Source organism: Pseudophryne corroboree, chromosome 5 (assembly GCF_028390025.1).
Source record: "Pseudophryne corroboree isolate aPseCor3 chromosome 5, aPseCor3.hap2, whole genome shotgun sequence".
In the NCBI taxonomy this organism is placed as follows: domain Eukaryota; kingdom Metazoa; phylum Chordata; class Amphibia; order Anura; family Myobatrachidae; genus Pseudophryne; species Pseudophryne corroboree.
The window spans coordinates 68,426,810-68,442,144 of NC_086448.1; the positions used below are offsets into that span (position 1 = coordinate 68,426,810).

At 52.5% G+C, this 15,335-nt stretch overlaps 1 protein-coding gene across 1 annotated transcript in view; it reads left to right on the forward strand.

The window, feature by feature from the left end:
* Nucleotides 1-15,335, forward strand: part of ASNS (asparagine synthetase (glutamine-hydrolyzing)) — a 225,167-nt gene that overhangs the window by 199,550 nt on the left and 10,282 nt on the right. The window contains exons 9-11 of the mRNA XM_063921342.1: nt 11,213-11,313; nt 12,343-12,424; nt 12,525-12,680. Of these exons, the coding sequence (XP_063777412.1) occupies nt 11,213-11,313; nt 12,343-12,424; nt 12,525-12,680 (339 nt within the window). The remainder of the gene's footprint in view (nt 1-11,212; nt 11,314-12,342; nt 12,425-12,524; nt 12,681-15,335) is intronic.

Genomic DNA, 15,335 nt, shown 5'->3' on the forward strand with positions numbered 1-15,335 from the left:
CAATGCTACTATAGGAGCGACCAAATCAGAAAAGGTATGAATGAACCGCCTTTAATAGTTTGCAAACTCTAAAAAGCGCTGAATTGCTTTTAAATTTGTGGGTTGCGCCCAATTAAGGATGGCCTGGAGTTTTTTCGGTTCCATGAAAAATCCCTGGGAAGAAATAATATACCCTAAGAAGGACACTTCCGTGATGTGAAAATCACATTTCTCTAGTTTTGCGTATAAATGATTCTCCCGTAGTTTTTGAAGAACCAGACGCACATGGGTAATATGTTGTTCCATAGACTCAGAATAAATCAAAATGTCGTCTAAATTAACGACAACGAACTTTCCAAGAAAGTCACGAAGAACATCATTGATGAGGTCTTGAAATACCGCAGGAGCATTTGACAGCCCAAAGGGCATCACCAGGTATTCATAATGACCCGACTGTGTGCTGAAAGCCGTCTTCCACTCATCCCCAGATCTTATTCGGATGAGATTGTAAGCTCCTCTAAGATAGATTTTTGAGAAGATAACGGCAGAGCGTAACTGATCAAAAAGTACTGAAATCAAAGGCAAAGGGTAAGTGTTTTTAACAGAAATTTTATTCAGAGCCCGAAAATCAATACATGGTCTGAGCGACCCATCTTTTTTCTCAACAAAAAAGAATCCTGCACTCAAAGGAGATTTCGAAGGCCTAATGAAGACTTTTTTCAGGCTTTCCTGGATATAATTATCCATAGCCGTGGTTTCTGGCCCGGAGAGGGCATATAATCTCCCCTTAGCTAAAGTGGCCCCGGGAACTAAATCTATAGCGCAGTCATAGGACCGATGGGGAGGCAGAACGTCCGCATTACCCTTGGAGAACACATCAGCAAAATCCTGATATTCCAGAGGAATAAGTTCTGGGGTAACTGCCGCAACCCGGACAGGATGGGAAATACACTCCTTAACACTAAAAGGACCCCATTGGGAAATCTCCCCAGACCACCAATCTATGGTGGGATTATGAAAGGCAAGCCAGGGGTGACCCAAAACTACTGGAACTGCCGGACAATGTGTAAGGTAAAATTCTATTTCTTCTGAATGTAAGGCCCCCACTGTCAGCAATACTGGAGGTGTGCGGTGAGTAATAACCCCATTGGAAAGCGGACCCCCATCCAAGCCGTGCATGGTGATACGTCTATCTAAGGGTATCAGTGGAACGCCTAAAGCCTTAGCCCAAGCTAAATCCATAAAATTTCCTGTAGCTCCACTGTCGACGAAAGCCGACACCAACGAACTGAGGCTGCCAAAGGAAATCTTTACCAGAACTAATAGAGAATTATTTGAGGAGATTAACTGCAGACCCAAGTGAACCCCCTCACAATTCACTTGGGCAGAGCGTTTCCCGGCTTGTTCGGGCAGTTACGTGCGATATGTCCCTTACCACCACAATACAAACAAAGACCAGAACTTAACCTTCTGGTTCTTTCCTCTGGGGACAGCCGGGAGAGACCCATTTGCATGGGCTCCTCGACGTCCTCAGGAAAAGTATATACACATGGATTAGGCCTAAAAGTTGTTCCTCTTTCAGCCCTCCGCTCTCGGAGACGACGATCAATTTTAATAGCGAGCTCCATGAGTTTGTCTAGAGTCTCTGGAGCGGGGTACTGAAGGAGACTGTCTTTAATCACTTCCGATAGTCCGAGGCGAAACTGACTGCGCAGGGCCGGGTCATTCCAGCCACAGTCGTTCGACCAACGGCGAAATTCGGTACAATACACCTCTGCTGGATTTTTGCCTTGCTTAAGGGCACGCAGGTGACTCTCAGCTGATGCTTCTCTATCTGGGTCGTCATATAAGAGGCCTAAGGATTTAAAAAAGGCATCTACTGATAACAAAGCAGCATCATCCGCTCTTAGCCCAAACGCCCAGGTCTGTGGATCACCCTGAAGTAGAGACATCACAATCCCGACCCGCTGAGACTCAGTACCAGAGGAACGGGGCCTTAAACGAAAATAAAGCTTACAAGCTTCCTTAAAATTTAAAAAATCCTTTCGGTTACCCGAAAAACGGTCAGGTAAATGCATCTTTGGTTCTGGAACCATACTCGGGGAGGCTCGCAAAAGATCTTCCTGCGATCTCACCCGAAGAGTAAGGTCCTGAACCATCTGAGTTAATTCCTGTATTTGGTTAACCAAAAGCTGACTGGGGTTTGGCCCTAAACCTGCCGGATTCATGAGGCCGAATTTCTAGGCCCACCAATACAACGGAAAAAATTAAACCCCCTTTTTTTTTTATGAAGGCCTGTGATAATGTTACGATCCTGATGCTCAGGACAGGGGAGATCTTATGTAGTGAGTTCTGAGCACCAAGACGGAATGCTGGGATTGGGAAATGGGAAGGAAATAGCCCCTAGCACCCTACCTCCGTTGTCTTACCCGTGTTATCAATTCACGCCTGAACGACTATGGTTTCTTGGGCCCATGGCAGCCGCGTTTGAAGGGCGGATTAGGTATGCCCAACTCCGATGCCCCCTCAGGTCTTAAAGAGAGACAAGGCGTGAACTGAGACAGGGTAATAACAAGGGGACCTCTAACTGAAACAACCACGCTAGGGGCTATAAACTACCTAAAAACTAAGCGTATGTGCGGCACGCCGCCAAAGGAAAAAGAACTACAAAGAAACCACTGTCCACTCCCCTACACGGCACCGCCGAGTTCCGGGGAGGACAGTGAAAGCGGAAACCTCCGCAAATGCACCAATTCACAGTAAAGTAAACACTAAGCGGCATAGGCCGCAACACGCGGCAGAAGCCACTACTCACGAAACCGGGCGAGAACCCCAGATGACAAACAGGTTTGCAAGGATTAGAAGGATTCCCAGGACCGGCTTCGGACCTCCAAAGTACCAAAGGGCAGGGAGCAAGATCCACCAAACACGGCTGACAGGAACAGAGTTCTGCAAGGCAGGAACAGCATACAAGAAGCTATCACCGGCGGGGCTGCAGTGTGCTGGCTCACATAAAAAGGCCCTGCTGGCCAATAACAGGAGGGCCAGCAGGACCAGCTCCCAGACCCTAATTACTAGTTGCCGTGCAGCTGCCCTGCTGCACGAGCAACCTAATTAACTATTCTTAGCAACGGGGAACGCGGTCCACCTGTGGCGTCCCCGTTGCTATGCACCCGGCGGCCCTGCACGCACGGCGTCCTGCGTTGCCAGGGACCCGGCGGCTATTGTGCGCACGGCGTCCTGGCATTGCTAGGCGCCGTGCGGGGGACAGGGAAGGAGAGAGGTGCGGCGGCCGTGACCGCTGCTCAGTCAGGGCACAGCCGAAGACCGCCGCGCCTAACAAGCGGCTGGCACAGATCGCTGCAGCTGGAGCTGATCTCCCGGCTGCAGCGGCTCCCCTCTCCCCCGGCGCGCACACACTGCTCAGCGCGCCAGGGACTGCCCTCACTGCCACGGTCGCCGGAGAGGTCCGGGACCGCGGCACACCTTTAAAATACATTTTAAAACATTTTTAAAAGTGGCGCCCAAGCGCCCAGTGTCCCCATTATGGCGCCGGGCACTGAGGGTTAACCCTTTCAGTGCCGGGGCCGCCATTAACCATGTGGCTGGTGGGTGGTCCGGCCACACTCCTCCCCCCCCAATTCAAGCGGGAAACCAGGGAGCCATGTCCCAACGATTTAACTCCTGGTCCCGCAGTCTGTTGCTGGGAAGGGGGCGCTACCTGGGGGGTATAGGCTCCGGCCTAGACAGTTCATCCATCGTGCAGTGGGCCTCTCTTCGTGGGTGCACAATGTTCAAATAGTCCACCTGAAGTACAAGTTCAAGGCTCCACCACGAAAGTCTGTCCAATTTCCCCAAGGTAGGTTGCAGCTACCTAACAGGTGGGTGGTAAGTCACCACGGTGGGGGGCCGGTTACAAACAAGTGCCACCCAAGGTGTCCCAATTGTGGCATACCCCACCTCCCACCATAGCAGTTTTCTGCTCAAACAGGCCACAGGGTGCTCCTGCCCATATGGCTCTTTCTGGCTCTGTACTGCTCCCAGTCCGTGCAGTGGCGCAGTAGTTCGTAACACACAGTCCTGGTCAAGAATGTGCGCCATCAGCACTGGAGCGGGTACCAGAGCCTCCTTCAATGACTGGAATGCCAACTCGCAAACGGGTGCAAAGTCCACTGACTTGGGAATGCCCTTCCTAGCCATCTCGGTAAGGGGGTTCACTACAGGACTAAAGTCAATGACAACGTGTACGTAGGGCCTTACAGGTTCTAAGGTCAGTACCGGTCTGGGTGATGTGGGCCGGGGACAGCCTATGGTTGCCTCCACCCCCTTTGGTTTGGGCCTACCCCTGTCTCCTCCCACATGGTGCCCCAGGCACTGCACCTCCGTCATACCTATCTGGCAACTGTCTGCCCTAACTGTCAGACCTGCCCTCCAATCCTCCTCCGTCGACCTATGACTCGGGAAACCTACCCTGTCACCTAGGCCTACTCCTTCCTCCTCGTCCGCTACCTGTGCCACAGTGATGGCGGCCAGACCACCAGCCTCTGGATCCTGTGTGGCATCAACTACAGGGAGGCTGCGTGTCTTCCCCGATCTACTGCGCACAGGCAGGGGACCTGCTATGTCCACAGCAACTTGCTGCAAGGGTTCCCCTATGGGCAGAGGCCCAGAGACAACACAACCGCTGGAGTGCCCCAGCTGCCAACGCATGGCACCAGCCTTACAGTTGGTCTGGGCGTCATCCGACATTCCAGACCAGGGTAAGCTCTGTGTCAGGCACTTCAGGGGATGGTGTATCTCTGAGTGGCTGTCCAAATGGGTTTCGCTGGCAACGGACACCGGTTGCGCAGGAAAGTTCCCTGGGGGGACCAGCTGGACATGTTCCCTATCTGGTCTATCCCCTCCCACTTTCCTGGCTACCCTATACCTTAACCCTTCGCGCCAGATCAAACTTCCTGCCCCAACCCTGTCAAGGCCGCTGCCAGAGTGGCGCCTCATGCCTTTCAAGGATGGGTCAGAGAGTTGAGCCTCCCTAAACTCCTGCCTGCGGCCCTCAATCTCTCCTAAATTGGGACACTCTACAGGGGGATCTAGGTGGGGACTACTAGGGTCAGTCTGGTAGGGGTCAGTCATGGAAAAGTCAGTGGGGTTTCTCATACTCACCGCCGGAGTTGGCAAACCACTTGGGTCAGGAGCATCATTGGGCACCCCCCCAGGATCAAACGAGCTGGAACCAACATCCTCTGCGTTGCTAGGGGACTTAGGCATACCAGAGGCAAAAGGCATGCGGGGTCGATGTGCCGATCTAGCCGCTGTAATCTTTTCCTCTGGGCTGGTTGATGCTGTGGTTGGCTGTGCTGGCAGTTGTCTAGCAGCTGTAGTCTTTTCCTCTGGGCTGGGCTGTGCTGGAGTAGCTGATGTCAACAGTGGTTGTGGAACTTGACTCCGGGAAATGGCGCCAGCAAACGTGGTGATGATCCCACCACCCAGATCATTTCCTAGGACCACATCAGTTGGGAGACCATCCATGACGGCAACTTCTCGCAACTCTGGTCCAGCTCCCCAGTCCAGGTAGACTCTTGCCATGGGAACCTCTTTCTCCATTTCATCTGCCAGGGTGACCTTGGCAGTGCGACCCTGCAATACTGCAGCAGGATCTATAAGGTGGGGGCTCACCACAGTGATTGAGGCCCCAGAGTCTCTTAGGCCTTCCCCCTGCAGGGGTCCCACGTGGACCGGCTGCAGGTGCCTCCACATATTGTGTAGGGGCTGTATGGCCATGCAGGTGACTCTCTCCGCAGAGTGCACCTGTCTCTCGCCACACTCCATCGAACTGACTGGAGGGGGAACAGTCTCTGTAGGCTCATCTCCTCTCGTCAAACAAGCGAGCCGGGCTCCAGCACTCGGATTTGGGGTACGAGTCTGGGGTGCTTGGGATGCAGGACAGTTCATCCTCAGATGTCCGATTTTCCCACAGCCGTAGCACTTCTTCTCCAGTCGTGGCACCGATGATCTCTGATCAGTTGCAGGGACGCTGCGGTGCGGTTGCTGGCCAAGAGCGCCGGGTTGGAAGATGCTTGTCTTTGGGGGTGATGAGCTGAAGAGGGGGGTCCCCTTGGTGGTACAGTCTTTTGGAGCTGGCTGCTGGCTGGGCGCTTCTGCCCCTGTGGCCGAATTGCCACATACTTGTCTGCTAACTGGGCAGCCAACTTTAGGCTGGGTGGCTCCCGGTCTAGTACCCACTCCTTCACTTCTGGGGCGCACCTGCTGTAGAACTGCTCCCTGCAGATCAGGTCGATCAGTGCGTCCCATGTAGTGGCTTCCGAATCCTTCACCCACTTCACCACGTACTGCGGCAGCTGGTTGGCGAACTGCTCATGGGTGCTGCTAGGATTCTTGGGCAAGTCTCTGAACTTCTTCCTGTAAGACTCTGGAGTGATGAAGAATCGCTGGAGGAGGGCCCGTGAGACTTCGTCGTAGTCCCCACAGTCCTCCGTGGCCACTCCTCGATAGGCCTCCAATGCCTCTCCATGCAGAGTGGGCACAAGGTGTCTCACCCACTCCGACTTGGGTAAATCGTGTAGTTTACAAGTCCTTTCAAAAACTTGTAAATGTCCATCAATGTCCCCATCACTGTCTGCAAACTTGGCAAACTGAATGCGTCCCGATCTGTGTACAACAGCTGACAACGGGTCCCGGGCTACCACGGCCTGTGGTGCCCGCTCATCATGCCACATCTGGATGATGATCAAGCGCTCTTGCTCCGTTGCTCTTTCCCCCAATTCCGCTAGCCGATCTGCTAGGGTATCCGGGCCGCCCCCCCTGGGACGTTGGGATCCTGGCCCTGCTAGGGATTGCTGGGAAACATTGCTGCTGTGAGAGAGGGCGGGCTTGTGGGTCTCACCGGTTCCTTACGAAGGTCCACTGTTGGGCCGTCCTCTGCGATGCTGACGCCGTCAGTGCTTTCCACCTCCGCCCGATGGGACTCCTCCACGCTCATGAGCGCCGCCTTCATGATGCTTCTGGATGTGTTGAAAGGGATATCCACACCCTTCTCCTGGCACACGATCTCCAGATCATCCTTGGACATTCCGCTGAATTCCGCCATCTTGTGCGTTCTCCTGCGCTGCAGTTACTCCTCCCCTGAGTAACTCGGCTCTCCAATCGGGTGACCGAAAAGCCGCCTGGGATTATCCCACCGCTATGCCACCAATTTCTGTGACAGGACGGACCCGTACGAAAGCACTCGCCGCTTTCGCGTCCCATCTCCTGCGCACAGAATGGAGGGTCAGGTCACACGAGGCCTGACCACATAGGGGATTCCGGCTTACCGTCAGTAACCGCCTGTTACTGACTCCACCCACTGCGCTGTGGGCGGGTTTATGCTGCCACCACCAAACTCCTAACCTGCCGTGGCGTTTGGAACCACGGTTCTGCACTGCCTTACCACACCTGTGTGGTGTTGACGAATCCCCACTAGCCACTTGCTAGGCCTCTACCGGTAGCTGGCGGAAGGTGAAACTTGGAGACGTTAGGTGCTTCCCTGGACAGCCGGAGGACTGGGCTATGTTTGGCATAACCCTGTAGGTCACAAGATGAAGCAATCTTCTTGAGGCAGATGTTTATTTGCTCAATAATAGCCTTAAAAAGACTCATCCCTATTGCTAGGGGCAACAGCATACAACAAGATGTTCCAGCAGAATAAAGATGGTACAATACACCTTCATGGGGCAACTGCCCTCCTTTTATCCTACTCCAATACACATTACCACAGGGGGTAAGCCCGCCCTGTGGTGTACAACCAATCAATGTTTACCCATGGGCTGTGCATGCCTTGGTCACATGCACAGCTAACATTGTTCTCTATGGACAGTGGGGAGTGGTCACTCTCCTTTGTCTGTCCCATCCTGGAGGATCAGGATACGCCCCGGTGCCGTTCAGTCTAGGCTGGGGGAAGTTTTCCCTCCTAAACTGACTTCCAGAAACCTGCCCGGGACCTAGCCCACTGCCTGCAGCCTGGATTTGGGCTCCAGAGCTGGGCAGCCTAGATCCCCGGTCAAGGTTTCCTGGACACTACGGGTGATCTCCATGGAGCTCCAGAAAACCACTCAGCTTGTTTCAAAGCTGAGCTTCTTCTCTTTCTCCCAATGCCCCTTTCAAGTGTGAGGCTGGAAGGGAAAGTATTCCGTTTTTGGGGAAAAGGTCTGGGAGAATCCATCAGCCTGCACAGCCATGGATTCCCCCCTCCTGGGACACACAACCAAGTAAGTGCAATTTACCTTTAAATACATCACATTTAAAATACACTGTACATTCCCCTTTAAATATACACTGAGCCTGTGCCCTGCACAGGCTCCCCATACCTAGGCACTGCAGTGCCTTACAACACACTGTATATGTTATTACATTTAAAACAATGTCTTGTTTTTCTACATACTGTCCCCTAGCCCTGCAGCCTGGCTGCTAGGGCTCTGTCTGTGCTGGAGGTATGGGGCTGGCTTCCCCCATCCTCCAGCCTGCCTGTAATGCCCGCCACTGGGGTCCAGGGAGCTGGCTCTCCCTGTCCCCCCAGTGGGGCACTCACTTTGTGGCCTCGCCGCACCGTGCGGCGCACCCCCCTTATCGGAAGCCCGGCGGCTCAGGACGCTTGTCCCAGCCGCTGTGGCTCTGTGCCCTTTGCAGTGCTGAGGTGCCGGGAGCGTAGCTCCCGGACCCCTGCGCTCACCAGCCTAATCATCCCCCCACCGCTAGGGAGCCGGCTAGCCCGGTCCCCCCTAAGCGGCGCACTCTGATGGCCTCGCCGCGCAGGGAGCCGGCTAGCCCGGTCCCCTGTATGCGGCGCTAAGTACGGTGTCCTCGCCGCAGCGTCTGGCGGGGAGCCGGGCTGCGGCGCACCCCCCTTGCCGCCCAGCAGCCCGGGACGTTCGTCCCGGCTGCCGCGGCTGGCCACCTCCAATGGGCTGAGGCGCCGGGAGCAGAGCTCCCGGCCCCCAGCGGCGGCACCCACAGAGAGCACTGCAGCGGGAGCTGAGCTCCCAGCCGCAGCGGCTCCCCCTTCTCCCCCCGGCGCGCACACAGCTAGAGCGCCGGGGGGCTGTGTTCGCTGCCGCAGTCGCCGGGAGCGGAGCTCCCGGACTCCGGCGGTCAGCGGCTGGCACAGATCGCTGCAGCGGGAGCTGATCTCCCGGCTGCAGCGGCTCCCCTCTCCCCCGGCGCGCACACACTGCTCAGCGCGCCGGGGGCTGCCCTCACTGCCGCGGTCGCGGAGAGGTCCAGGACCGCGGCACACCTTTAAAATACAATTTAAAACATTTTTAAAAGTGGCGCCCAAGCGCCTAGTGTCCCCATAATGGCGCCAGGCACTGAGGGTTAACCCCTTCAGTGCCGGGGCCACCATTAACCATGTGGCTGGTGGGTGGTCCGGCCACAACCTACTCCTAGATTGTGATCACTTCAGTCCGTTAAGTTCCTGGTTTGACGTCACAAACACGCCCAGCGTCCGGCCAGCCACTCCCCCGTTTCTCCAGCCACTCCTGCGTTTTCTGCTGGCACGCCTGCGTTTTTTTAGCACACTCCCGGAAAACGCTCAGTTACCACCAAGAAACACCCACTTACTGTCAATCATTCTCCGATCAACAGAGCGACTGAAAAGCTTTGTTCGCCCGTGAGTAAAATAGCATAGTTTTGTGTAAAATTGCTTAGCGCGTGCGCCCTGCTGTGCATACGCATGCGCAGAACTGCCGGATTTTAGCCTATTAGCAATTCTGCTAAAAATAGCAGCGAGCGAACAACTCGGAATGACCACCATGGGGGAGTGTATTTTAGCATAGCAGGGCTGCGATCGCTTGTGCAACCCTGCTATGCTAAAAAAGTTTCACACAAAACAAGACTAGCCCTAGACCTACTTACCCTGTGCGACAGATCCAGCGATGCAGGTCCCGACTTTGACGTCAGACATCCGCCCTCCGTTCGCCTGGACACGCCTGCGTTTTTCTTACCACTCCCCAAAAACGTCTGGAAACGGTGAGTATCTGCCCCGGAATGCCTCCCGCCTGTCCATCTTTTTGCGATCGCAGCTGCGATCACATTTGTCGCTGGCGGCGTCATTGCCCAGTGATGACGCGCGTGCGCAATGCGTCCGCCGCGCATGTTCATTTCCGACCCGTTTGCACCGCAGCAAAGAACCGCTGCATGCGAACGGGCCTGAATGACCCCCATGGTCCGGAACTGGGCGCACACAAGCACGGGCAAAACGGAGTTGTTTGCATTTCATTTGTATCTCCACTTATGACTGAAGGGGCATAACTGAAATAAAATATGCTATTCTCACATTAGACCATGTTTAGTGAGGCTGTGTAGACGTAACTGCAGGCTGCGCAGAGTTGGCAGGAGCCTAAATTGGGTTGCATTCAGATGGATCTGTTAAGTCTAGAGTTGGTGCAAGTGTGCCCTGATTTTGCTGACGGGTACCATGTAAAACTAAGTGTACAGATAGGGGTAGTCCACTTGCAAAGATGGATACAGGTGATCAGGGCTGACATCGGGGGGGGGGGGGGGGGGGGGGGGGGGAGTGCTGGGACTGGAGTGCCGGGCCTGAACCGTGAGGGGACCCGAATATCAGCGGTGTGGATTGGTGAGCACAGCAGGAACCCATAGGGGTACAGCTCCAGCAGCATTGTGAATTTGGCTCCGGATGTGCACATGGACCGATGCGTCCTCCTCCTCCTGCCTGCAGTCTTCTTCTTAGAACTAACTCTAGTGTCCTGCAGCCCTTTCCCAGGAACTGGCGCACAGAATGGTAGGCTGTGGGGGCTGCGGGGGGAGCAGAAGGTGAGAGAGGAGCTGCAGAGCGTTTCTATTGGAGCTCTTAGGGTATTGTAGTAATGGGTGTAAGGTGTCCTTGTTGGAGGTGATGATGGGATGGGGGGTGGGGGACCTGCCTAATCAGTTAGACCTGGGTCCCATAATTTCTGATGGCTGCCCTGCAGGTGATTATACACATTTAGCAACCTGATCACATTGCAGGGGAAATTACAACCAACTTGAGCCCCATAGGCTGTTACATATTGGATTGACTAAGTGCAAGATTGATAATGAAGGCAGATCTTTGTAAATGACCCCAAATTCCACCGTTTGAGATCTCTAGTTGTACATGTGCGATACTCCAGTGAATCCAAATGGTGGTACTTGAAACTTACATGGATCATCTTGCGCACTAACAAACCTTTTATAGGCACCATCCCCAGAAGAGGCTGCAGAAGACAGTGAGCGTTTACTGCGGGAACTGTACATGTTTGATGTACTCCGTGCTGACCGCACAACTGCTGCACATGGGTGAGTTTACCACCCCTTTACATTTTTCATACATAGCCTATGACATGTACAGGATTTCAGAGGTGGGAGGAGAGTATGCAAATTGATTGGGACCAAGTAGGTTTGTGGTATTAATTATGATGGGGCATACATCATTGCCTGCAAGTACATCTATAGTTTCAAGACTGGAGGGTGAAGCTAGAAGAGCCTGGTGGCAGGAGATGTCCAGATGGATTGATTGATTGATTGATTGATTGATTGATTGATTGATTGTTGATTGTGAAGTAGGTGACCAAGACGAGTTCAGAGAGGAAGGAGGAAAAAAGGGTGGCAGAGGAAATAGTATTGGTAAAGAGTTGAAGGTATCTAGCAGGTGTAGGAGGACTATATGGAGATCAAATAGAACCATTTTAAGAGAGCTGAGACAGAACTCTAGAAGGGGAGGATGAATTTTAGGTGGAAGAGCATATTAGAAGGGGCCTGATAAGTTTGGAATGCCAGAGTTGCAGTGATGAGGTTTAAGGAGTTGGAGATGAAGAGATTGCGGTTGGAGGCCATTTTATTTCAGATATCTATGGTTTTTCAGAGAGTACAAGAAGGAGTGGAGATGTGGATGAGTTGGCAGGGTTGTTGAGTTTACAGCATGGTGAGTATAAGGGTAGAGTACAGGGATCTAATGGGATCTTGGGTTGTTGGGAGGGGAGTCACAAGACTCAAGGTAGAGTAAGAGGAAGATGGGTGAGTGAGGAGCTTGGTAGGAGGCAAGAGAGAGGGCGAGCAAGGAAAAGAAAGACGGAGGAGGGGCAGAGGAAGAAAGATAAGGGCAACAGGAAAGTGGGAGGGTGACCAGAGTGAATGGTAGGGAAGGACACAAGGGGCGTGATGAAACTGATGAAGCACAGAGATCCAGTGTGATGTGTGGGTAAGGGGGCACACGCATTGACCAGGGGTGTGAGGAAAACGAATGAGAGTGGCAAATGGAACATGAGGGAGAGTAGATCTCTACTGAGGAGAATCGGAATGAAACTTTTCTCTTTGTGTCTGTACAAGCCTAGAGCTCCGAGTGCCTTTCCTTGATCACCGTTTTACCGCCTACTATCTATCTCTGCCTCCAGAACTCCGAATTCCCAAGGTGTGGTATAAACTCTACAAAAGTATACCTGTACTTAATAATGCCTTTCTCTCGATAGTGTTGTTATATTCTGTTTTCATTATCCTCTGGCTCTATACAGAATGGAATAGAAAAATACCTCCTGAGAGAGGCGTTTGAGAGCTCCAACCTCCTGCCCACAGAAATCCTGTGGAGACCTAAGGAGGCTTTCAGTGACGGCCTGACATCTGTTAAAAAATCCTGGTTTACAATTCTGCAGGACCACATAGAACATCAGGTACGTGGACCCCCCACAGGAGCCAGTGATTACAGTCTGTAAAAGGATTTACTGCTCCTACAGTATGATAGAGAATAATACATGAAACGCATTGGGTTTGTGTGACCGGCGGTGGGGACGAGCACAACGAAGCCCCTTGCGGGCTCGTTGGCGAGCTGTGCTCGCCATAAGTTCTGTTCCCACTCTGTGGGTGTCGTGGACACCCACGAGTGGGAATAGTCCCTGTTACTCTGTCGGGATTGTGAGGGGGCGGGATCCTGCTGTCGGTACCGCCGGTCACATACCTACATCCCCATAAAACATAGTAATACAAAACAGGATTTTGCGCCGTACACTCATTTACATAGGTTAATGGACAATGCAACTTTCAAATAAATTGCATTTAATGAAATCTGTTGTTTGTATATAACATGGTACCTACAGATTCGTCCTCATACTGTACCCCATGCCTCAATATGCCGTGCACCATGAGATGCCTGGCGCGAGTGAGCCGCCAGTTCTCGTACAACACAGCTAATGTTGGGCGTCTTTTTTTGCAGAAAATATGTCTTATATCGTCGCTGTGCTAATAAGATGCACAAGCAGACGTTGACGATTAAAATGATGTGTGGCATTCCAGGAAAATGCTGTAACGTAGCAATTCATATGCAGATACAGCTGCAGTCGCGCACAGAATATAGGCATGCCACATATCATATCAAAAAATGCACAGAAAGACGTCCGTCGTTAGTAAAGGTGCTCACAACTAGGGGTCATTCAAATCTGATCGCTGCTGTGCGTTTTTCTTACAGCAGGCAATTAGGTCCTAACAGCACATGCGTCTGAGCCATAATGTGCACGTGCGTCGAACAGCTACACCGCCGGTCAGCGACGGGATGGTGCGAAGGATCCATTCGCACGGACGTACGCAAAGTGATTGACAGAGAGAGGCCGTTTGTGGGTGGCAACTGACTGTTTACAGAGACTGGAAGGAAAAACGCAGGCGTGTCCAAGCGTTTTCAGGGAGAGTGTCTGAGGTCAGCTCCGGCCCCGATCACCAGGATTCAATCGCACTGGAAGAGTAAGTCCTGGGCTGCGCAGAGACAGCACAGACTGGTTTTAGCAGCTCTGCTAACACATAGGATCGCACACTTGCACAGCAAAAATATACTCCCCTTGTAGGCGGCGACTATCTGATCGCAGAACAGCAAAAAACGCAGCCCAGCAATCAGATCTGAATAAACCCCAAGGTGTGACTAGGTTTCCTGTTTACGTGGGAATATACACACCGGCTAATAAGTCATTGCCGCATCTATCAACATGGCCACAAATATGATTTATATGAGATTATTATTAGCATTGGGCTCATACACACTGAGAGACCAGGCTGGGTGCCCCATTGATGCCAGCAATGCTGTATGTGTCACTTTCTGATGAATAGTGTCACTATAAACAAGAGAATTTCTCTGTCTCTAAAATCACAGTCTTTGGGCCCTATTCAGCACGGATCACAAAATGAAGAAAACGCAATCCAGCCTTTATCGAAGACTGCGCATACGCAGTATATGCATTGCGCGTGCGCACCTGCGATTTACAATTATTTCTGTGAACGCATTGTAATTCAATGCAGTCACACTTTGATTGACAGGAAGCCAGCATTTAGGGGAGGAAACATGGCGTTTTGTGGGTGTGTTTGTAAAAACGCAGACGTGGTAAGGCGTTTTTTTCTGGTGGGTTTCTGACGCCAGCAATGACCTCTTCCAGCCTCTTGCGTTTGCAGAATAGTGTACAACATTACCTGGCGCAGATGGAAAAACTCTTTGATGTTCCGGTATTTGTGAATGGTTATGCGATCACATCGCACATTGCAATGCATTTGATGCATTTCTGCAGTGGGTGTTTTACGATCCGTGCTGAATAGTGGGGGTCATTCCGAGTTGATCGCTCGCTAGCAACTTTTTGCAGCGCTGCGATCAGGTTAAATCTCTGCAAAACTGCGCATGCATATGCACCACAATGCACAGGCGCGTCGTACAGGTACACAGAGGATCGGTGCTGGGCGATGGATTTAATGAAGAATCCATTCGCACAGCCGATCGCAAGGTGATTGACAGAAAGAGGGCATTTGTGGGTGTCAACTGACCATTTTCTGGGAGTGTTCGCAAAAAAGCAGGCGTGTCCAAGCGTTTGCAGGGCGGGTGTGTGACGTCAATTCCGGGACCAAAAAGACTGAAGTGAACGCAGCGGCTGAGTAAGTCCAGAGCTACTCAGAAACTGCAGAAAACTTTTTTGTGCCGTCGGCTGCAACAGCGTCCGCACACTTGCAAAGCGAAAATGCACTCCCCCATAGGCGGCGACTATCTGATCGCAGCGCTGCAAAAAGTTGCTAGCGAGCGATCAACTCGGAATGACCCCCAGTGTCCGTTGGGCCTAATTCAGAGTTGATCGCAGCAGCGAATTTGTTAGCAGTTGGGCAAAACCATGTAGGTCATTCCGAGTTGATCGCTAGCTGCCTTTGTTCGCTGCATAGCGATCAGTGAAAAAAACGGCTAATCTGTGCACCGCAATGCGCGCGCATGTCGTACGGGTACGAAGTCCATTGTGGTTTTGCACTGGTTCTAGTGACGATTCCAATCGCACAGCCGAATGCAAGGAGATTGACAGAAAGAGGGCGTT